A 24,562-nucleotide genomic window follows, 5' to 3' on the forward strand; every position below is an offset into this window, starting at 1 on the left:
GGGTTTATAAACCCTTCGTCAGGCTAAGGAAGCTTCACTGCTGAAGCTTCACTGCTGAAGCTTCCTTAGCCTGATGAAGGGTTTTTGAACCCGAAAGCTTGCTTAATAACTATTCTCCAACCATTTGGGTTGGTCTAATAAAAGATATCAAATTCACCCAAGGAACCTTGTCTGCCTAAGGTTGAGTATCAGTGTTTTATGAATAAATGTGGCTGCTTTGCCCTAGTCTTCCCCTCACCCCACCCTTCAACAAAAGCTCAAGTTATTCCCTTAGTACGGTGTTCTTGTTCTATTGACTTGACTTCTGATCCACCTTATGAAACGGGCAGCTGATCACAAAGCAGTTTACTGTCTGCAGTTACTTTAGTGTAACAGATAATGTGGGAGTTGTGTAAGCCAGCCAATCACAACTCACTTTATTTATATCAGAAGCTCTTAAAAAGTTTACATTTGGTAATGAGCTCTTTTTAGGTAAACTACTGATAATTTAAATATAAGTAATCAGTCTCTTGGTGACAAAGGTTAGTTCTGATCGATGCATTTGGATCCTCTCTTTCCTCAACAGTGATGAAGCAAGAGGAAAAAAGTGGTGAAAGAAAAGAACACATCATTTCACTTCAATCTAAATCAGCGGTGCCAAACCTAAAGGCCTAGATATTGGACCCAGCCTATTTGATCTCACTGATCCTTGTGGCATTTCAAATTTGCTGAGTGCAAGCTTGACTTAAAGAAGAAAAAAAACCCTTAGTCCATATGGTTGTGAATAGGCCTGTGTGAATAGGGAATTATTACGGTTTGGATTTGGCTGATTCGGAGAACAGTGATTTGATTTGGAGATTTGGATTACTGTCCTGAATCGATTCGGCTGAATCGGCTTTTAAGATTCAGCGCTGATTCAGAGAGATTTGGTGATTTGGATAGGCTGGGGAGAGGCAGGCACAGCTGGACGGCCACAGGTCTTTCCGCGGCTCCTCTGGCTGTGCCTGCCTCTCCCGAGCGAGGGGAGCTTTGGGAGAAGACCTCATGGCTGCCCTGCCTGGCCCCATCCCCTGCCCGGCCCCAGCCTAGTCCTGGCACTTAAAAAAAAAAAAAAAAAAGCCTCATACTCACTGGCTGCAGGAGTGATGATTGGGGCCTCTGGGCACTTGTGGGAGAACCCCCTTGCGCAGCACCAAGTAGTGGGGGGCAGTGGGGATTGCCCTTTCCCTGCTTGGCACCCGCGTGGCAGCTGCCTCATGGCATGGGTGCAGCGCAGCTCAGCAGGGCGCCACCTGCTGCCTGGGAGCTGGGGGCGCTGGGGTGAGTGGTGCCAGGCTTCCTTCAGCTGACTGCTGGAGCTGCCCCAGCTCCCAGACAGTGCATGGTGCCCTGCTGAGCTGTGCTGCATGTGCACAGTACGATAGCTGTCATGCAGGTGCCAGGCGGGGATGGGGCAATGATCCAATGATCCCCATTGCCCCCCTCTGCCCCACACTTGGTGGCAGCTACATTTATTCATAAAACACTGATACTCAACCTTGGCATTTAGCTGTAGAAAGAAACCATTAGTCTGTCACAATTCCACTGATATCATCTACTTATATACTGTTATGTTGACATTAAGGTAGAAGTACTTCTGGTCCGCTGCTGAGCGTACGGGGACCCCACTCTGCACTTCTTCAGCTTGGTGATTGGCTGCAGGGGAACCCCAGGTACCCCCCCAGACCCAGGAGGCATTAGTCGCCGAGCCAGGGGCCAGAGGGGGGGTCCTCCACTGAGTGAGCTGGGGACAACCCTGTGCTCCTATGGGACACTGCATCTGCCCCACCATCTCAGCGATCACGAGCAACATAGAAAAAACATACAAATTTGTGTCTACATCCGAATCTCTCCAAATTGATTTGGAAGGTTCTGATTTGATTCGGAGAGATTTAGGGGTCTCATGATTCGATTCAGATTTGGAGATTTGGCTGCTGAATCTCCGCCAAATTGAATCAGTGTCTGAAGCTTTGCACAGCCCTAATAAATAGGTGTTCTTAAAGCCCAACCCCAATGATCTCCATATCAGGACAAAAAAATTCTCACCTAATAAAAAGGGAACACCCCCCCCCCCACACACACATTTTTCCAAGCAAACAATCCTATGTGATTTGGTTGCCTGTGATAGTAGAGTATTGGACTCCATTGTAAGAGGCCATTTCTAGTCAGGTGTTTGCTTTCAGTTCATCAGTAATTGAAAAAAATGACTGCTCATTCCTGGGACAATTCAATTATGTTGTTCCCTTTGCAGAGGGCTGCGAGGAAACATTCTGCCCAGCTGTGAATTTTGGATTCTAGGTTTTATTTAAATAGTTATGGAAATAGAGGGAAACTGTTTATTTTTCTGTTTTAGCTCTCAGAAGTCCAAGTTTGGATGTAGCGTCTCCACCAAATGTTGGTCTCAGACGGAGTGGTCAGATTGAGGGAGTCCGGCAAATGCATCATAATGCTCCTCGAAGTCAGATGGCCACAGAGAGAGATCTCATGGCCTGGAGCAGAAGAGTGGTGGTGAATGAGCTGCCTCCAGGGGTTAGCAGGTAAAATAAAGCCAAAAGTGCTGAATTTCAGTGGGAACCAACTTTGCAGTACAGGTATGAGGACAGACGCCATTTATTTTTTCTTTGTTCTTTATGCATCTGTTAGCTGCTGTTAATTTGGAATCAACTATACAAACATTACAGTGAAACTAATAAACAGTACCTCTTTATAATCCAGTTAAGATTATAATGTTAATGCTAATGTTCCTTGTATTGCCCAGCATTCTTGCAAAAAGAAAAATAAATCCTGTGGCATTTAGGTGATTACTGCAATTCTTTACATTTTTTAGGAATTGGTTTCTCAATTTTTTCAGATATTAAGATTAGGATTACATTCTGTTTTGAAAGAATAGTTAAATTCTCCCATGCCAGTTCAGATCTCTCTCTCTTCCCATATTGTAGCCAGTTGTATTTAGACTTTTCTTTCTTCCTGAAAGGCTCTAACATTTTGTGGGGGGTCAGGCAGGTATTCTCCCTCCCTCCCACAAAACATATTTTATTTTTATCATAATTTCTCAATGCCATTAACAAAGCATAGCTGATTATCCAACTTGCCCCTTCTTAGAAAGAAAATGATGCCAGAAGAGATTTTTCACTAATAAAAAATAGAAGTGATATCTGAGTACCATTAGTAGGATGTAGATGTATTTGGCAAGTAAGCAAAAAGCATTCTAACATGCAGTAACTAGACTGTCAATCTGTTTGGTGCAAATAAAATTAATGTTTGTTTCCCGTGTGCACTTAGGGTTCAGGAAGAACGCCGAGCTGCCAAAGGTGAAATAGAAATTGGTCTGTACAGTGTTGAAAAGAAGAGAAAGCCATCTCACACCTCACAAAGGGTATGTAAATTTCTCTAGAAGCGGAAACATAAGCATAGAGACCAGGTTTAGCACTAGACAGAATCCCATGGCAATTTTGCTAGATGTGTTAGGGCCCGTCTACACATGCAGGTAAAGGCATGATGGGATCTCATGCATGATCCACATAATCAGTGTGGCATGGCAGGAGCTATGATCATGATGTAGGATCATGAATTGGGTCCCATCATACCTTACTGCTGGTACCTGATCCTGGGCTCCCCTTGCGCTGGCAAGAAGCAAGTTCCTATGGCTGGGAGGTCTTTCAGCTGATAGGGCTTCCAGTCACAGGGGTGCCATATGCACTCCTGTGGCTGGGAGACTGCAGCTGATGTGATCTCCCAGGCAAGGGGGTGCCCCACACACCCCTGGAGCTGGGTGATCATAGCAACTTCAGTCTCCCAGCTACTGGGAACGTGGAGCACCCCCATGGCTGGGAACCTTGTCAGCTGATGGGGCTCCCAGCTGTGGGGGTATGTGCTTTCTGCCTGGGAGCCAGCATCAACTGAGAGCTTCCAGGCTTGTAAGTGCATATGGGCCCCCGCAGCTGGAGCTTGAGTCAGGTGATGGGGCTCCTAGCCAAGCTGGCACTGGCTACATGCGCAAATTAAAGCTGGATAGAAATTGTCTATAAAAGTATTACACATTTTCCAGCAATAATTTTATAACTGGTTGGACATTTTTAAGGTGCCATAGTTAATTTGCAGGTAGCCAGTCTAAAGTAATTGTGCAGTTAATCAGGTAATTGTGTAATGCACATGATGTGTAAAGAGGGCTTTAAAATAATAGTTTATGGTACTTAAGAGCTCCAATCTTGCTAATTGCTATTCCATTCTTAATTTGGTGCATGTTGCAGTATAATTTGTTAGTAACTCTATAAAGCATCCTTAGTGGTGGGAGGGTGGATGTGCTTTAAGTGAGCAAATTAAAAAACTGGAAATATCATTGTTAACCAAAATCTTGGTCCCACAACATGTGAATGGATTCCTGCACCCACAAAGAACCTAATTTTCTTTAGAGTGGCTCTTCATGAGTGAAAAGCAGTCTGTCTTATGGCCCTTCTGTGGATTAGAGTTTTAGAATATTTTCAAGTTCATAATAAAGCAATGAATATTTTAGTAAGGGAATATTCAGAATGTGCTTTTATGCCAGGACACAATGTCTGAACTGGTACCGTAAAGTGTAGAAACTGAGAGACTGTGTGAAAGTATGTTTCATTCAAATCGTATTTGGCATGCATGGACACATTTTCATTTGTGGTACTTTTACATGTACAATTAAGGGGTTATATAAGAGTACTGAGGGAACTGCACAGTTCTCAGAATGGTGAAATTCTCTGGCATATCAGAGGGAACAGAAGTTTGGCAAGAAGATGGTATTTTTACATGATTAATTTTCAGGGTAAAATAGGTTCTTTAAAATGAGAGGATTTCTTCCGTCCTTTCCCTCCTGCTAAATGTTCCAATAGCAGAGTAAATTAAGAATGGCTTAATTCCAGTTTTTCTGCAAGTCGGACAGTGTACAGTCCTTTTTAATAAGGTGTTCTTTTGAGCTACATGTTTAACTACTAAAATATCTAATATTTTTTCCCTGTATACAAGAATGATTATCAGCCTGGCAGTGGACGATCCCTGAGAAGAAACCAACGCAAACGCCAGCATGCCTACCAAACGCGCTCCACCATAGAACACAATCAGCAAGGAGCAAGCCAGAATGCACGTGTGCGGGAAGACTCAGAAAGCTCCTCTGAGGTTTGAAATCCCCAGTGATTCTTTCAAGAAGTTCCTTGTTCATAGATAGTGTGGTACAGATGTTCTCAAAACAATATTACCATTAAGACTCAGGTTTTTCCCTTTATGAAAAAGAATTTAATTCATCTGGTCTATAGGACTTGTGCCATTATTTTAACAAGTTGGTCTGGGAAGGAGATGAACCATTTATTTCAGTGCCAGTACAGTTCTGAAGATGGTAGAAATATAAAAATAAAAAAATCAAATCTAATTTAAAACAGATTGTTTCTTGGATGACACTCACTAAAAAATTGTGAAGTGTTTGTAGTTTAATGTACCCGGTCTGAATGCTACTTCTGTTTTCTTATATTTGTCTTCCTGGGATCTCACAGAACTGAAGGTTTTCATATTGCACATGTATTTGGGACATACATGAACCCATGCTAGTTTTTAACATCTGTTCAGCAACTTTCAAAAGTGCTGTGATTTGGAGTACGTGGCTGATACTGGCAAGAGAAGGATTTAAGGTATCCCAGATGAAATAACATCCTCTTCTTAAGAGAAGGAAAACAAAAAAAACAAAAAAGAAGAGCTGAACACTTAGGCTAACTTTACACATGCTCGGCGGGGTGCAGAGGAGGGGGACAGGAGGGGGGAGGCACTTTAATTAGAGCAGCTCTGAGAGCCACTCTAATTAAAACGCCTGCAGCTCCATGTGTATTCAGTGTCCCGGAGCTTCAAAATGACAGCTAAACTAAAGCTCTTGTGACGCGGAGGCTGCTGGAGCGTGCTAATTAGCACATTCCAGCAGACTCAGTTCATAGTCTGCTCCACCATGTGCTAACTGGCACATGTGAGAGCAGACATCTGGGACATGTATAGGTGCCCTGAATCATGTTGTGCAAACTCTGTATGTTCACTACTTTCTCCACCTCTGAGTTATTGCTAAAATGATCCTTAAAAAGTCATACCATAGCTATTATAACTCTAAGATCAGAAAAAAGCATTAGTTTTACATGAATTATGTGGTCAAACTACATAATAATAGCAAGACAAGGTTCTTTGGGTGAATCTGGTATCTTTTATTAGACCAACTTAAATAGTTGGAAAACAATTATTAAGCTTGCTTTTACTTTGCAAGCTTAATAATTGTTTTCCAACTATTTAAGTTGGTCTAATAAAAGATATCAGATTCACCCAAAGAACCTTGTCTGCCTGTGTCCTTAGACCAACACAGCTACAAACTACACCCCTATAATAATAGCAAGATATTTCAAGTATGGAGACGCATACAATTGTATTATGCTTTAAAAAGCCTTATTATTTTTCTGTTCTAACTTCTGAAGCCCTTCTTTGTGCCATTGTATATACATATATTTGTTGTAGGAACTGCTTGCTTGGCATTTCATAAGTCTCTTTTAGTAACATGACCCATTACAGCTTGTGTGTATCACGCAAAAATTGGTCTAATTTGTTTCTGCTTAGCCTAGTCTCTTACAGTAAGTAAAAATGAGGGGGGAAAATGTGGCTTCAAAGTCATTCTGAAGAGACCACTTTTTTCTCCAATACTCAAGTTTCTGGGTGATTGCTAAACAGTATTTACTGCTGCAGTAGTAAAGTTAAATACTCTTCTATCTTTAATACAGGAAGATGAGACAGTTGGTACAAGTGATGCCTCCTTGGATGATCCCGTGGCTACATGGCAAAGTGAAAGCAGTTCCAGGTAGTTTTATGATGCTTATAATGTTTCTTCTTAATTGTCTGTGATTATGTAGTCTTTCAAAGGCTTTAACATCACGGCTGATATTACTGGAAGCATGACTACAATTTCAGAAGTAGGGTTCATTCATCTCTTATTGCACTCTAACGTGTCCACATTTCTTCCCCTTTCAAGGCAATAAGGCGGTGAATCATACCTTATGTCATAGTCTTAAATACCCTAGATAGGCTAAGCAGTGAAGTCTACAAGTACTTCAGTGGATATAATATTTGTTTGTGCATCTTTGACCATGAAATATAGTAGTGAACTGATCATGTGTAGTCAATCTGTTTACAAGGGCATGTGTCTTTGTAAGATGGCATGAAAAACCTGTAAGCTTGCTTTTTCTTTTTTCTCTGGAGATTCTACCCCCCTTCCTCTGGCATCTTGTATAGTTTTTCTTTGGATTAGGAAATATTTTGAAATACCATGTTTTCTTGCACACAGCATATATCCCTTTCCCAAAAAAAGAGCTGCTGAAAATTGGAGTGCACATTGTGTGAGAAATATGATAAGAGCATTTTCTGTCACTCTAGGTGAACCGAGGAATAAAATGCATCTTTCCACGGAGTAGAACAGTGACCCCGCTTGGCTCCCTAGTTGCTGTTACTCCATTCCTTATTATAAGGAAAGATCTTCTTTTCTTCATTTTGCCCCTCTGAAGTTTATTCCAAGGCGTGTTGTATACAAGAAAACACAGCAGCTCAGATGTCAAAATTCTGCTAATTTTTGAGTCCGCTTCCCAGACCCATAAATATTAGCATGATTTGAATAGGAATATTGATACAAGATCGGTGCAGTTAGCTGGCATGCCCAAAACTGATAGCTGTGTGATATTAATTTGTTGGCATTTTTTTTGCACACAATTTAATCTTTTTTTCTTTTTTTCAAATAATTTGAGTTTCTGTGTCTGGAGGAGATGAGCTATTATTAAATACAGCATATATATATCATTTTGATGTAAGGAAGTCAAGACTGTATACTTTTAAAGACTCAGCTGCTGTTAATCAACATTTTTACACAGTTTATAGTAATAAATCTGTTAAGAGATGTGAAATTATGAAGGCAATAAAGTCTGTCCATGCAGCCTTCCACAAACAACTGAGATCATTACAATGAAACGACACTTTGTTTGGTTATATTTGCAGCTGAAATAGTATACTGAAATGTTTAAACCAGGGGTGTCAAAGATATGGCCTGTGAGCCAGATCCAGTCCATGAATCTTGGACCAACACCACACACTGCATGTAGCAGATACTGGCTGCAGCCCAGTGTGCTGCATGTGGTGCACGGAGCCAGTCTGGTGCGCTGCCTGCAGCAGATGAGCCCTGAACATTGACACTTGGGCCAGGTCAGGTTCACAGACTATTTTCCATGCCAGAATGCAGGGCTGGGCTGGCATGGGTGCCCCTGCAGCATGCATCCTGTGCTGATCCTATGTGCCACGTGCAGTGAGAGCCCTGAACTGAGACTGGCAAATGCTGCTGCATTCTGTGCATGGGGCTGGACCTGGCATGCAGCACAGACAACTGATCTGGGGCTCATGCTGCTTACTAGGTCACATTGGACTGGCCCTACGTGCTGGCTTGGGCCAGTCCAGCCCAAATGGGTGGGGCAGTCTGTGGGTCTAATTGGGTACACAGACCAGGCCCCTAGAGCTGGATGATTTGATACCCCTGCTTTAAACTATGCACCATTTAGGTCAGTGATTCTCAACTGCAGTATTGCTTGAACCTGCTACAGTCCCCTCACTGGCTGGCCCACCTTTGAGAAGGCAAATACTCTCCTCTCCCTGTCCTGCACCTGCCCCAGCAAGTACTGCAAGAAGCAGTACTTGCAGTTGCAGCTATGGGGACTGCTGCTCCCGCTGTTGACCTTCCTATGCCCTCCAGCAGCCCCTGTGGTGGCTACCCCCACACTCCCAGTAGTGTGCGCTGCTGCAGACAGGAGGGCACACATGGTAAGAGGGGCTGAGGATCTGGATGATCACTGATGTGTAAGACCCTGCAAGAACAGCTTTGGCAGCCGGGGTTGCCCTTGCCCTCTCCTGTACAAACTGGGGCTAGCAGTGGAAAGAGCAAGGCATGGCAAGATGAGATCCTGGATCAGCTGAATTAGTGGTTCATAACCTTTTTGGCCTCAAGGCACTCCTCCATATCCATACTGCTCTGATCCTGCAAAAGCTGCTTTATATGGCCAAAGGAATTTCTGTGCAAGGAGCAATTTACAATATTGGGCCTTAATGATATGTAAAAGACAAGGTTGTATGTGCATTGGGTTTTGTGTTTTCTGCATCCTTTTCTTCAGTTATTTACTTTTTCTTACTTACAGTGATTCATCAAGTGAATATTCTGACTGGACAGCAGATGCTGGAATTAATCTTCAGCCTCCAAAAAGACAAACCAGACAGGCAGCTCGGAAAATTTGTAGCAGCTCTGATGATGAAAATATCAAGGAGTCTAAAGGAGTGGAAGAGAAAAGGAGGAAACCCAAACAGCCTAGAAAAAAGGTAAACAAGCCCTTTCTTTTCTCTCCCCTCTTCCTCCCATGATGATCTTTCTGGCTCTGTGGGTTTAAATATTTCATAAAATGGTTATGTTTTCAAAGTAAATTCCAGTAACAAGTATACAAAAGAAAGAAGCCTGGGAGATAACACAATAATCACAATTCATTTGAAAGCAGAGTGAGATTTTGAGCATTTAATTTTCTTATGCTATTGTGGCCATGTGTAAGCATTACATATGTTGTGGGAGAGAAGCCTCTTTCTCAGCACAGACAGAGAGCTGTACAAACCTTTAAGACATTTCTTATGGAAGAGAACTGGCTTTTCTGCAAAAAGTTAGATCTTGTACCTATGAGGAGTAGTTTCCTTCTCCCAATCTAAATTGAAAGCCTGTACATTTCTCTTGGGTGAGGAGAACACGTGATATCCCAGAGTTCTCTGCTTTCCCCCCAAGGAAGAGGGGTGGGGAGAGAGAATACCAGTTCCCTGGTAACCTGCTTAGGAATCAGCTGTCCCCGTGGGGTCCCTGTTCTGAAAAATTAAACACTTTTTTGCCAATCAGCTGATTGGCATCAGAGGGGTGCATTTTTCTCCAGCATGAACACTCCTTGCTGTGGCAGAATGTCCACACCTTTGTCTTATGCTGTTCCACACTTTCCAGCAGCTGCCAACTACCACTTGAAAACCTGCCCTCTTCCCAAGCAGAGGAAAGGATAGGCTGTCAATGTAATGGGCTTCCCTAAGGGCAGGGGTGGCCCAGGGAGCCAACCCTCTAGTGCTCCCTGGCTGGAGAGCTTGCCTATGAAGCTGTCCAGCCATGAAGCTGGAATGTGTGTGCATTCTAGCTCTTGGTCTGTTTTTCTACTGGTAAGAATTTCTTACCAGTAGAAATGAACATCTGTACAAGGCCTGTAACGTAGATATGCTAGTTTTGGTAAATCTGTGTTCTTTTGAATTAGGATGTTGCAGAGTCATCTCTTTTCAAAGGGCTTAATGAGGGGGAACATGATATTTACTTCTATGAACCAGGTTTGACACCTTTCTGAATAACTGGGCCATGTGATAGTTCTTTTGTCTGAAAAGTTCCTTGGTTAGTACAGGAAGTATTTTGAAGAATGAAGTGAGCAGGGCAGGAATTTTTGCTCAGCAGTCTTTACTCGTCCAATGTTCCTTGGAGCCATTACCAGCTAGAGTTAAGACAGAGTACTCCTTAATCTGTTTTAATTTGTACTGGGGGCCAGTTCATTTCCCAGTCAGCCCAAGGATTTGGATAGGAGGTAGGAATGATGACTTGATATTGCTGATAGAAGACAAAAATGGCTCTAAACTGAGGATTTTCCAGATTGCTATTTTAAGGATAGTTTTACATAAATCTTTGAGTGAAGCGGTAGAAAAGAAATGTGAGATTAGCATCCACTTAGACTTTTTCTGGCAAACAAAGGAGTGGCTGTAAAGCAGTTATATTAGTTCCCTATTTTTACCTTTACCTTCAAGGGTTTTCTTTTTTTCCAAGCAGATGTTTAACATGTTTTTAAGCTTTTATATGCATATTCAAAATCTGAGTTTCTTCCTTAGGCTGCCATTATACTGGTTAGTGAGAAACAAAGATGTCAACCTTTAAAACATAAAATAAGTTATTTCAGAATTTTCTCTGGTCTTAATATTTAATTAATTCTCTTTTGTAAGGAGTAACTTATATTATGCTCATACATAACTCTTCTGTTCTAAATTTAATGGAATTTAAGAAACCAAGTGGATTACTCTCAATGGAAGGTGAACCCAGTGAAGAGTGGCTTGCCCCCCAGTGGATTTTGGATACCATACCCCGTCGTTCACCCTTCGTCCCACAGATGGGAGATGAGGTATTTTTGTAGCATCCTTTGTGTTCCTAGTTATGTCAGATTTAAAACTGTTGCAAAATAAAACCATTAAATCAGGGAGTTAGTTATAGTGAGCCACGTTCAAAATAGCCCATGTTCTGTTTTTGCAGAAAATGAATACACTACTGCTAGTGCTCCTTTTTCTACACGCATAGCTCCTATTAACAGCCTGTTAACGTTATGGATCTCAAGGGGAAAATAAATCATTCTTCCCCCCTCCCTGCCTGCATACATCTACATGTGTGCATATGGGTGATTTCCCCTTATGATTCCAATTTCAAAAGTCCATGTCTGTCACTTTCTTGGATGCCTAAATAGAGCTTGTGCTGTTAAAAATCAGCAAGAGGAGTTTTCCAACATCTTTGAAACTATCCTGTGGAGTTTAAAAGGGATGATATTTGAAATGTTTATGGAAATTTTTATAATGGGAATTAACTCCAAGATTAGCATGCAATACATTATTTTTTCTTTTAAGATCATCTACTTTAGGCAAGGCCATGAAGCTTATGTGCGGGCAGTAAGGAAGGCCAAAATCTACAGTATTAACATGCAAAAGCAACCATGGAACAAAATGGAACTCAGGGTAAGTTAACCAAATCTGTAAATTACTGTAATAATTACTACATTAAAAGAAAATTTAAAAATTAAAAGCAATGAGAAAGAAAAATGTTTTAAATGTTCATTAGCAAATGTTACAGTTGTAAAGACTTCCTTGTTTATAAAAGATACTAGCAATTAAGTCACTGATAGTAGGAACTTAGAAGGAAGTTGAAATAAATTAACTAGTGTGTTGTCTTCCCTAACAGAAGTGGATGTCGCTAATTTCGAATGTTACCGTGGGTAAAAACAGATGGATTTCTCTGCACAAAGCTGAGGATATTACAAATGTACAGGCTCAGTGTCCCACTCTAAGTACCTGAAAAGTATCTGAGAGAACACTTTTTCCAGGGACAATCCCAGCTAATACAAATTAGTTGCCATTCAAACTGCATATGTAGGTGATGGAAAAATGAATTGTTTGATGTAGGTCAAAGCCTAGGACAATCGGACTGGAATGGGATATCTGTGTTTACCCCTTGTCTTGAATTCAGTCCTATTGAACTAACTGTGCTTAAGAACATGTCAGTTCTTACAATTAGTCACTAGTTTCAAAACTGGATAGTAACAAATAAGCATCCAGTTTTGCAGATACTTTAAAACCTATACAGTGCCCCACAAAAACAATAGAGCTGCTTACATAGGTAAAGCTAGTTTTCCTAAGTTTTTGCAATTTGTTGTTTTTCTACAACTATTTTATAATATAAAATTATCTTACCTAACAATGATTCAGTTACTGGAGTTGTGTAGTTTTACTGGTTTTTGTCGTGATTGTTTTTTTCTTTTTTTCCTGTCCTTGCATTTTGCCATAAATTGTTGCATTAACTGTAGCACAGTTCTTAATCCATGGCATTGTCTCATTTTATTGCTGCTCTTCCATAAATTCTTATCAAAAGACAGAGAAAAATAGAAAAATGAATCTGATATGTAGCCGTAACCACAATTTTGAATGATCTATCTTTCTCTTTATGGGAAATAAAATCCTGTTACTATTATAAGTACTTACTGATTCTACCAACAGTAAAATCTTGTGAACTTGTATGATTATTTTTTATAAAATAAGAAAAATCTTGCCTTACACTGTGTTGAATTAGGAACAAGAATTTGTGAAGACTGTAGGAATTAAATATGAAGTTGGGCCTCCAACGCTCTGCTGCTTGAAGCTTGCATTTCTAGATCCAATCACAGGAAAAATGACTGGAGAATCTTTTTCCATTAAGTGAGTAACTGACTGGCTAAAGTATTTCCTGAAAAAAGCAGAATGTTCTTACAGATAGTCTAGACATGCATTTTTTTCTAATTTTGCAATAGACTTCATCATGTACAGATTCATCATTGCTGCAAAGAACTTGAAATAGTATCTTTAAAACTAAAAAGTTTGCCTACATACTCCTATTACATCTATGTCCATTGCAAATGGCACTTAATTTAGGAGTAATTTATATGCCTATTTTGAATAGGTACCATGATATGCCAGATGTTATTGACTTCCTTGTGCTGCATCAATTTTACAATGAAGCCAAAGAAAGGAACTGGCGGATTGGTAAGTATTGTTTTGCTTCCTCCATGTGTTGTTTGAACTGCATCCAGTATTTATACATGACATAATTCAATCTCAAAATGCGTTCTATTTGCCCACATTTAATGAGAAAAAAATACTTGTTACTGGTGGTTTAATTTTTAAATGTATCACTTCCCTTTCAGGCAGTTTTCTCATAATGTAAAATAGTCCAGGATGATTGTACATTTTTTTTAACTTTTAGTTTCAACTGCCTGATGAAAAGCTTTATGAGATGCTACTCTGTCACTTACACAGTTATGAGTTAAAAATGCCAGCTTATCTTGATAAATAGGTGTATGCCATAACCAACAATATTTAGATGCTATGTTGATAGGAGCCGTAGAAATACCTAGACAGAAGATTGGTCTAGCTTTTGTAGAGCCAGACCGGTCTATAGCAGTGCACTGGTAAGATGACATGTTGGTCTCTATTGAATGATGTGAACAGCACTGAATTATATTTTGCCTCTGGTAGATGTTGAACCTTATAGCATTATGGTGACTGTTGGAAGTACTTGAGATACTCAGTGGTAAGGTGAATGACCCAATGGCAGTAGTGCAAGGGAGAGAGCGATTTCAGAAGAGAAAATAGATAAGTCCAGGGTGAGCAGAGGAATTTACTGCTGGATTGTGGTATGATGTTAGGAAGAATGTGCTGTCAGTCACCAGAAAAGTAAAGTTCCCTAGGGGGTTTTTGGCTCCTGTTTATAGATACTCTACTATGGTATAAGAATCTGTGACTTTACTTAGAGATGCATATTTTTGTAAATTATACATATACTTTAACTTTTTAATAAGACATTGATTATCATTTGTATTACTCTCTATTGCTAAGTTTCACATTTTTATTACAGGGGATAGGTTTCGCAGTATAATAGATGATGCTTGGTGGTTTGGAACTGTGGAGAGTCAGCAGCCTTTCCAGGCAGAATATCCTGATAGTTCCTTCCAGTGCTACTGTGTTCAGTAAGGATTCTTGTAGTAGTTGTATATATCAGCGTGGGTCTATTTTTATGCGTGTTTACATATATCCTTACATTACGTATGGTGGAGGGGGAGAGAACTCTGTTTCTTTACATAAAGGAACAGCCCATCTTTCTCTGTTATCTACCTAATCGTCAAACTTTAATAATGTGATGGATTGCAGTGCAGGAAATAGATTTTTCTAAATGGAATTTGATATTAGTTAGTGATAGACAATTGCACTGAGGTCCTTGTTTTTTATTTATGAGAATTGCCATACTAAATTGGACCAGTGATCTGCTTAATCCCACATCATGTTTTTGGAAGTGGTCAGCACCCTGGGAGAACCCCTCTGGTGGTCAGCTATGAAATAACCTTATACACTGGGGAGTTTTCTCCCCTGTCCTTGCTAGTGGATGTCAGACTTTGAAGCATAAAGCTTTTTTATTTTATTTTACTAAAACCGTCTAATGTAACTGAATCTATTTTCATTTGAAGGCAGATTTTTCCACCCCCCACCAACTCCCTCCCCCAAATTGTAGTCTGCTGTGGCCCAAATTATTTTTGGGCAGTGAGTTCCACAGTTTAATTGTATGTGTTTAAGGTTTTTGTTTTGCTTTCTGTCATTTTTAGCTTGAATTCTTTTTGAGTTTAACTGAATGTCCTCACTCTTCTCAAGCTGTTCTATCTGTAGCTCATCCATTTTTTTGATGTGGGCATATCCCATATTTATTAGTCTCTTCTCTAAAGAATCCCCTTCGTTGCAATTGCTTCTGAAATGGAAGTCTTTCCATGCTGCTGATCATTGTCCTCACCTGTTTCTGGACCCCTTTTATTTCTGCTCTTTCTTGAGAAGGGGTACCAGAGTTGAACCCAATATTCCAGGTGAGGGAGTTCATATGACATGACTATATTTTCAGTATTATTGTTCAGTACATGTTTTGTGCATAGTATTTTGTTTGCCTGGTTTTTTTAAATGCTCATTGCATGTACAGCAAATGAGACTCTATTTTTAAAGATAAAGAATAATGCACATTTAAAAGAATCAGTAGAAGTTCTTCTACCCATTGCTGTGTTCAGTGTTGCCTTCAAAATGAATAATTATAGCTAATTTAAAAACCTGCATTGTTTTTTAATAGCTGAGATTTATCCCTCAAAGTACATTACCCCTTGCATTTGTCAACACTGAATTCATTTCAATGTGCTGCCCATTTGTCCAGTTCTGTTGAATCATTCTAGAGTTCTTTGCAGTTTTTTTTGTTTTGTTTTCAGTTAATACAGTTTTGAGTCAACTGAGTTACCCACTTTATATACTTTATTTTTAGATCACGGCTAAATATATTTTTGAATATACCAGTTCAAATAATAGTTTTTTGAGCCACCTGTCAGATCATTTTTGCCTTGTTGAAAAACAAGCATATCTTTCTACATTTCTTTTTTTGTTAGCCAGTTGTCAAATAAATCAGGATTTTGCTTTGTTTCATGACAGCATACTTTCTTTAATTGCTTCTTGTAAAGGATTTTTTGACAGATAAGTAAAATAAACTTTTTTTTCCTTTCTACTCTTGCTGAATAACTCAGTGTGTGCTGCTTGTTTAGAGAGTCATAGTTTCTTATGTAGTGAAGCTGTTCAGGTTTCTCTATTTCATTTTTGTGACACTAGCCACAGTGGCATGGAAGCACTAAAGGGACCTTCAAAAGTGACCTATGCCTTCTTTTATTCTAACTTTTTCTGATTTGTTTATGCAAAAACTCTTTTAAAAGTAATAAGCTATCTCTCAGTTGCGTTAGTGCTTACAAAAACATTCTCAATTTTTTGTTTAGAAATTACTTTGCCTTAGAATAAATCTCCAAAACACTAGGTTTTATTAACTTTATACAATTTGAGGCAACACATTACAAAGATGTGATCAGTAGGACCCATACACAAACCCTTACTTTTACTACCCAAAGCTTTAGGGAACCTAAGACCCTGTTTGATGACCCAGGCCCACCTCTTATACATTTATGAAAAGGTCACGCTACTGCTGTACTCCTAGTTTCTTGAGAGAAATTGTATAACCCATTGCTCTTTCAATGAACCTTAGTGCCTGTCCCAAGTATTGCACTGTAATTTCTTATCCAGCTAATCTTGTCACAATCAAGGAGATTTGAAAAATAAATATTCCAGTGTATGTATCTGAATGTAATATCTTTTTTTATTTATTTAAATAGCTGGGACAATAATGAAAGAGAGAGGATGAGTCCTTGGGACATGGAACCAATTCCAGAAGGAAGTAATTATGCTTTTGAATTCAATTATAACTTCCATATCTGTACAGATTCTAGAAGTTTGGCACTTGTAGCTCACTGTTTTTTAACTCTTTACATTTCATGTAGCTGCTTATCCAGAAGAGATCGGTGCTGGAGTTCCTGTGACCCCAGAAGAACTAACAGCTCTGCTGTACAAACCCCAAGAAGGAGAATGGGGAGCCCATTCCAGAGATGAAGAATGTGAACGAGTTATTCGGGGGATTGGTCAACTGCTTTCCCTTGGTATGTTGGGCAGAAAAGAAGCTATGGCACTTTGAGGAGGAGAATTGCCTTAAGAAAATAATTGTAAATAGCTTTTCTTATTCTATAAGGTACCTTCCAAAGGTACGTATCTGTTTCTAGTGCTTGATCGTGCTCCCCTTACAGTTAGTAATAATGCCTTATTAACTTGAGTGGGAGCAGATTCTAGTGATTAATGAATAAAATTCTTTTAGGCAAATAGTTAAGCTAATCTCCGTTTTTTTAATTGTTATTTAAATACTATTAACTCAGAAGGAAACTGATTTACAGTTTTGATAGCGGGCTCCTATGCTGCTATGTTTTTGTGAGATGTTGTTTTTCAGCAGTAATGGAGGGCTGAAATGCAGTTTTTAACAAAAAATGCATTTTGAAATGCAGGGAAAATTATATTCATCCCATAGGCATTCAGAACAGTTCATTGACCAGATTTTCTGTTGCTTCAATCATTAATTATTGTTGAATTTCCTTTTATGAGGAATACAGTTCTAACTCTCATGATGTATGAAGCCTCATCTATGGGTTTTTTTCCTCTTGTTTTTAGAAATTGCTAACCCCTTTGCTGTTCCAGTGGATCTTAGTGCCTATCCCATGTATTGCACTGTAGTTGCTTATCCAACTGACCTCAACACAATCAGGAAGAGACTTGAAAACAGATTTTATAGGTCAGTTTGATTATTGGGTTCTAATTTTATGTTTACTATGAATTGTGTTATATATTCCTTTTTAAAACTGGAATGATCTGCTTAGTTCCATGAGCTGCCACCCAATAGATAACTCCAGTGAATACTGTAATTGTAATGTAGTAAATCCCTTCAACATGTGGATAGTATAAGAAACTCTGTACAGCATCTTTGAAGTGTAAGTCTTGATAAACAAAATTTCTCTTTTGATCAGAAGCCAAAAGTAGATTTCTGAATCTTGACTGCTTCCTCCAGCTAAGAGTTTGTACTGTTCTCTTCCTGCGAATATGAGAGAGGGTGGATTGACTTAACCACCTCTCTTCTGCTTTTGTGCCAGATTCTTTGTCTTCTGTACAGCAAGCACAAATGATTTAGTATTATTGCATTGAAACCTGTAGCATCTCAGTTTTTATGATCTATGTAGGGATAGACATGGAATGCTTCCTTTTCTAGCACCTGGTGCTTTCCCTGAGAGATCAAAAATTTATCAATTTTCCATTCCAGGAATGGGATCACTTAGTGAATTCCGTTGCTGTGCTTGTTTCTACTGTGTGTTCTATACCAACCTGGCTGAATCTTTAGGTATCAAAGGACCAACTAGATGGAGGCCTAGTGCCTTACCATATGAGGTAACCTGCCTTTTACTGGAGCTAGGCTAACAGGGGCTTCTTCTTTTCTAGCTAAGTTTCATAGACACAGAAGGAAAGCTAACATAATATTTTCCCTTTCAGGAGAATCTCAGCGTTGATGTGGGAGGTACGATACATTGAACACAATGCTAGGACTTTCAATGAGCCAGATAGTCCTATAGTTAAAGCAGCCAAAATTGTAACAGATGTCTTATTACGCTTTATTGGGTGAGCACTTTTTGTTTCTTTATAGTCCGATATTTCTGAGTTTCAAAAAAAATTCTCAAGTTAATTTTGAATTTTCCTTTTTCCAAAGGGATCAGAGTTGTACTGATATATTGGAACTATATAACAAAGTGAAAGCAGAAGACCTAAGCAGTACAGATGAAGAAGAGGAGGTAAGAGCAGTAATATAATCACCAGAACTTAGTGTACTCTATTCAGTGGCTGGAAGGAATGAGTAAAGAGTTTAGTAGGTATTTTTAAGTATCACTTTGGCTTTTGATGCAAGATTGTTTATGATATGAAGTGGTATGGCAAGTATTGGGCAATATACTCTTCTCATTTAGTAAAACATTATTTGAAGCTGGTTGGTCATTGGATTTTATCTGATTGCATGAAGTTTTATTCTCATAGAGACAGGAAATGCTAATGAGAAGGGAGAGGAGGGAATAAAATGGATACTTGTAATATTACATTGTTCATATTTTCAGTCTTCCCAACCTTCAAAGTGGCACCATAATGGATTTTGTCCACTTCCTGGATTGGCTAATAAAATTGCTTCAGGGTTAAAAATTATTTCCCTTTTTATCCTTTCTAAAAAGTGCAGTTTCTAAGACTATTGTATATGGGTGCATCGATAAAGATTTTCTTGCCCAGTGCTGATAGCCAATGATTAACCAGGTATATTAACCGATGCTGATCCGATTAACCTATATTTAGTAATAGGGCACAGCAGTTTTAACTACTGACATAAATAAAACCTTTTTTTTGTTTGCTCTGTTTGCATTTAACACTCACTCACTCACTCACTCCTGCCTGCTCTGGCCCTCAATGAGGAAGGTAGTGACCACCTTTTCCCCATGCATGTCACTCCCTTGCCCATAGCTCCTACCTGCAGCCCTGCTCTCCATGCTGCCATCCTGGGCGGGTGGGGTGCGGCCTCTTGTGCATCAATGGTGCTGGGCACGTTTGGAGCCCCCAGAGCATGCCATTGCCTCAGTACTGGCAGGCCCCACGAAGACACTTTTGCAAAGGTGCCTGGTGCCTGACAGAATGGAGTGTCACTTGCACAGCGCTTTATCCTATCTGCACACAGCCCAAGATCTTCATGGCAGCCCTGGCTCTTGGGCCCTTGCTGCACTTGCAATCTTGCCACGGCAGTGGTGGCAGCAGCAGGAGCTGGTAATAGGGGTGCACTGATAGAGATTCTGGGAGCTGATACCGATAGCCCATTTTTAAGGACCATATTGGTCCACCTGCCCCTGCCCCCTCCCTCCCTTACTGTGAGGGGTGTTGATCTGCCTCCCCCACGTCCCTTCCCTCCCCTTCCACCACAACGGACTTAACAGCTGCACGCAGCTCTCCATGCTGCTGGGCTCTGCTCCTCGCTGCCTGCGTGCTGCAGGCAACCAATATATCAGTGCACCCCTAATATTGTAATTGTTTTCACATCTTTGAATGAAAACGGATTGCTATCTGAGTGTCTGTAACAAATGAATAAACTTCACACATCATTCACAGCTTTTTATAATAGGACAGAATACATGCAGTAACATAACAACTCCATGTGAAGGAAACACAAGATTTGTTTTTACTCTTGCCTTAATCGTTGTTGCAGTGAACTGAAATTTAATACTTCCTGAAGGGGGAAACCCCCAGTGTCCAAACAGAGCCCATATTAACTTCCGAGGTACTTCATGTATTGTCATCTTAGATCCCGAACCTGCAAGGTTTAGGTTTGTGTGTCCAAACTGTAATTTCTTAATACTAAAATTAAGAAAATCAGTACCCCTTTAATGCCAAATTTAGGGTTCTCTGTGCTCTTTTATGACCTCATGAACACCTTTTGAAATACAAGAAACAGAGTTTCATGAGTTGGTCTAAGGAAAGTGTGACCCTCAAGTAACACTTAACTGTTTTGTTTTAATTTTGCTTTAATTCTACATGCTGTCACTTGTGATTGAATGTAATCATTACCCTTTCCTATAGGTGGCAGAAGTAGATGTAGATTCAGATGCTCCTGGAACCTCCTCTGGGAAAAGACGAGTGAGTAAATAATTTCTGTAGGGTTTATTTTATTTATGAGGAAGGATGTGAAATGGTACTCGGAATTAACTACACTTTTTTAGGTCTTGAAAGGCTTAGCTGTACACATACTGCAGTCACTGGGACTGTCTGAATGCATTACATTAAACATGCAGAATCAGGTCTTCATTTTGGTATGGAAAGTAATGAGATTGCTCAGTAGTGGTTACTCTCCTGATTCTTGGGCATCTATAACAGAGTATTAATCCAGTTTTCTATCTCCTTGTGTTTTGTCAGTCAGAAGATGATGAAAGTGGACAAAAATAGAAATGTTTTACTATATAAATATATGGTTTCTGTACTAATGGCCAGAAGAGGTTGTTCATATTAATCTTAACTATTAATGCTTACTCATTAATTATCATGGGAAGCACTGTAAATATCTCTTAAGATGACAAGGCATTCTGGTGTTTCTGAAAAAAAAAAAAAGCTCTGACCCAGCCCTCCTGTACATGAAGTTATGTATGGGTTAAAGTTTGAGCACATTATTAGAACAAAGAATATATTTACATTATATTTTATACTCCATACTGCTGTACTGTAAACAGAGTGTTCTATTTATTTTTTTTAATATTTTAAATTATGGACTTAAGTTTTGAAGTATGACTTGAGCAAAATGGATAGCAATTTTAGGCCAAAGCCAATAGGGAAATCTATATATTCTAAAAGGTAATGAAATAAAGCTTTTGTTTTGTTTCCTTTAAAATCTTCAGGTAAGACGGCCGATAAAAAGGCAACGTGTCAAAGCAAGCCCTGATGCTTGGAAAGAGCAATGCAAGCAGTTGTTAAGCTTAATTTATGAACGTGAAGACTCTGAGCCTTTTAGGCAGCCAGTTGATCTCTTCTCCTATCCCGTAAGTGTACTTCTTATTTCTATAACTTAAAAAGAGTTCTTAGTGTAATATTTCAGTCATAAGAATTCATATTCACCACATTGCTGGGCATGTCACTGAACTTTGATTTCCCAGTCAGTCTGTCTTCTTTCACAAACAAATTTATTTGCTCTGAAAAAGTAAAAGAATAATAGCCTGGGATTGAGTCTAGGGTCAGTACAGACTGGAAATATGACCTGTCCCCCAATAATGCTCTGCCACTGTACTTCAGTCTTGCTTCATACCTTTGTACTGTCCTTAATCCCAGTTTCTTAAGTGAAAACTGCAAGAGACATCCTATTAGTGGTGCTGAGTGCAGAGGACGTGGATTAACCTGTTAAACTCATTTGCAGCTGTGATGAAATATGAACTCTAGAGCCTGTAAGTGTAACTCTTATAGCTAGAAAATTAAAATTAAGTAAAAAAAATAGAAGCTATAGAATAGTCTGATTATTAGAGGGTTAGGGTAATTTGAGAGGAAATTGACTAAATGGGGTTGAATTAAAATGGGTAATATTTACTTATCGTCCGTTCCTATCAGTTGACTATAACTGCACCTAATTGTTAATATATTTTTTAACATTATTCTCTTAGGACTACCGAGATATTGTAGACACTCCTATGGACTTCAGCACTGTGAAAGAAACTTTGGAAGCTGGAAATTATACGAGTCCTCTGGAATTTTACAAGGATATTCGCTTAATATTCTGCAATTCAAAAGCTTACACTCCAAATAAAAAGTCACGGGTAAGTGATACAGATCTTGTCCTCCTTTGAGTGATTCTATATGCTGTGGGTGTGCATGCACCTCAGACACTCAGTAGGAGACGTTTTGCCATAACAGCATGGCTCACAATAGCCCCAAACCTTTCTTAAGTTTTGCATCAAAGAGCAAGAGGGCAGCGCATGCTTCCTGCTCTTTGGTTCTTCTCAGCCAACTCAGCACCTGACATAGCACTTAACATCAGCTTGTGTTTACAGCCAACAAGCTTGCTTGAAGCCTTCCTTAGAAACACTTCTTTCCATTGTTTTTCTCTCTGCAGTTATTTCAGTTGAAGTTTAGCACCCTTTTGTGTGTGAAGAATTCTGGTAATCCCCGTATGACTGAGATAATTTTGACATAAGTACTCTCAGATGCAGGATAGAGGGAGCTTGCTTCACCCAGACCTTCGTGTACAGTCTAGGTGCTGGATGACTCTAAAGCAAAGGGCTCTGCCTGAGTAAGGAACATCATTATTCACAGCAAAAATGTGAGCTGTGGTTCTGAAGTTCAGCACTGAGGTCTTTGTGCCAGCCAGGCTACATGCTTATCATATTGTGGCTGAAAAGGATGTACTAGTTTCTTTCATACAAGAAGTGCATAAGCAGGACATCTGAGATCTCTGGTTTTCAGCTTGCTGATTTGACACTGAGTCAACACCACAGGTTTGCTTCCTTGTGTTAAGTCACAGGTGTCAGTCTTTAAGACAGCAGCTTCATCTGATCTAGAATACACTGGGTCCTTGCGGTTTTTTCTGCACTTCCTGTTCTCATCAGAGAGTTGCCTCTGGTTTTTCCAGTCTAGACATCACCAATAGTTTGAAATTTTCACAGAAGACTTTAACAGACTTTGCAGCCAGTTTACCACCCTCCCCTTGTTTTGAGTTCTTGCATTCTGCAGTCCTATTGTTGGAGTTTCAGTGTAAGCCACCCCTCAAGACTGTTGGAACTTAGAATTAAGGTTGGGATAAAAAAGTGAACATCTCCCTCAAGGATTTAAAACTGATTTAAAATGAGATTGTCAGTGACTGGAATTTCAGGCTGGACAGGGTATACCAGTGGAGGTCACGTGAGATTCAGGAAGAGGTCAGTTTCTTGCATTCAAACCAGAAGCATCGGCAAATACTGAATTGTCTAATATGGGGTGCTTGGCCTCTGGCACCAGATCATCTGGCTCATGGGGTCTGAAAATTTGGCAGTGGGGAGGTGGTGACACTCCTCTGCTGCTAAATTTTTGGACCCATGAAGTGCCCTGCAGCTGGATAGCATGCTGGATAACATGGCCCTGATGCTTCCAGAGCCTGTTCCTGGCAGGCACGGATGGCACAGAGCTCTGGGACCCAACCTGAGTATATGGATCCTGGCAGAGCCAGTGCAGGACCTAATCTAGCCCACAGACCTGCTCTGCATTGATCATCTGGCCCACAGGACCAGAAGATTGGGCACCACTGGTTGAACCAGCAGTTCATGTGTTTACCCGGATTTATTTTGAGACTGGAGATTAATAAAAGTAATTGATATGGATTGAGGCCCCGATTCAACCTGTCAAATTTTGTGAACTGAAAAAACCTATCAGGAGCCTTTCATTCTGAACATCTTGCTTCTGCTGGCCCACATTGCTTAGGCTCTCTTGTATTATGCCTTTCTTCTAGCTGGAGTCTACATTTGTAGAAGGCAGCAAATATAGTCACCAGCCTCAAATATTAAACTGGGATTACCCTTGTAGCTATAACCAAATTTTCCTGCTCTCTAAACCATTTAAACTCGGTATGTGATTTCTGGAAGAATTAAACTAATGGCAGAAAACCTTTTGCTGAATGAGTAAGCCAGCTCCTGCCTGTACTGTTTCATTGAAGACCCACTATTATCTGCAGTAGATTACACTAGCAATCAGTTTTCGAAGCAAAGGAAGAACGTGGGGCAATTTATTGCAGTTTATAATCCAGCATAGTAACATGGTTTGGTATTGAAGCTCTGATAATTACTCACAGGTTCATCATCTTATGCGCTACATAGAGGAGTGTAACAGGGGGCCTTCTCGGGGCCGACTTCCTAGTGGCCCGCCCACCTGTTTCTGGGCTAACTGCCTGCATTCTCACCTGCCACGCCTTGTTGTTAATTAATTAGTTAAAGATGTAATTAAGCAGGAGGCTGCCCATTTCCTGTCCCGATGCTATCTGCTGCTCCATTCCTCCCCTACATCACAGCCCAAGCCTTGCAGATGGCATCTAGGTGTTATTATAAATCACCGGCCCCCACTCTGGGCCCCAGAATCCTCCTAATTGAACTCCACCTGGATTCCTCTCATCAGGCAGTCTCATCCGCCTTCATACTAGGCCACATAGCTTCCTGAACCG

The 24,562-nt window shown here is 40.1% G+C and overlaps 1 protein-coding gene across 1 annotated transcript in view; it reads left to right on the top strand.

Annotated features, from left to right (window-relative positions):
- The window catches only part of BRWD3 (bromodomain and WD repeat domain containing 3), a 95,757-nt gene that overhangs the window by 51,702 nt on the left and 19,493 nt on the right, over window positions 1–24,562 (top strand). The window contains exons 16-33 of the mRNA XM_006028331.3: window positions 2,372–2,555; window positions 3,301–3,394; window positions 5,014–5,163; window positions 6,789–6,865; window positions 9,234–9,411; window positions 11,151–11,267; window positions 11,761–11,868; window positions 12,977–13,101; window positions 13,343–13,425; window positions 14,297–14,408; window positions 16,620–16,681; window positions 16,785–16,940; window positions 17,500–17,620; window positions 18,370–18,495; window positions 18,584–18,665; window positions 20,479–20,535; window positions 21,288–21,428; window positions 22,041–22,193. Coding sequence (XP_006028393.2) covers window positions 2,372–2,555; window positions 3,301–3,394; window positions 5,014–5,163; window positions 6,789–6,865; window positions 9,234–9,411; window positions 11,151–11,267; window positions 11,761–11,868; window positions 12,977–13,101; window positions 13,343–13,425; window positions 14,297–14,408; window positions 16,620–16,681; window positions 16,785–16,940; window positions 17,500–17,620; window positions 18,370–18,495; window positions 18,584–18,665; window positions 20,479–20,535; window positions 21,288–21,428; window positions 22,041–22,193 — 2,126 coding nt within the window. The remainder of the gene's footprint in view (window positions 1–2,371; window positions 2,556–3,300; window positions 3,395–5,013; window positions 5,164–6,788; window positions 6,866–9,233; window positions 9,412–11,150; window positions 11,268–11,760; window positions 11,869–12,976; window positions 13,102–13,342; window positions 13,426–14,296; window positions 14,409–16,619; window positions 16,682–16,784; window positions 16,941–17,499; window positions 17,621–18,369; window positions 18,496–18,583; window positions 18,666–20,478; window positions 20,536–21,287; window positions 21,429–22,040; window positions 22,194–24,562) is intronic.

The sequence above is a fragment of the Alligator sinensis genome, unplaced genomic scaffold (assembly GCF_000455745.1).
Source record: "Alligator sinensis unplaced genomic scaffold, ASM45574v1 scaffold294_1, whole genome shotgun sequence".
Lineage (NCBI taxonomy): Eukaryota > Metazoa > Chordata > Crocodylia > Alligatoridae > Alligator > Alligator sinensis.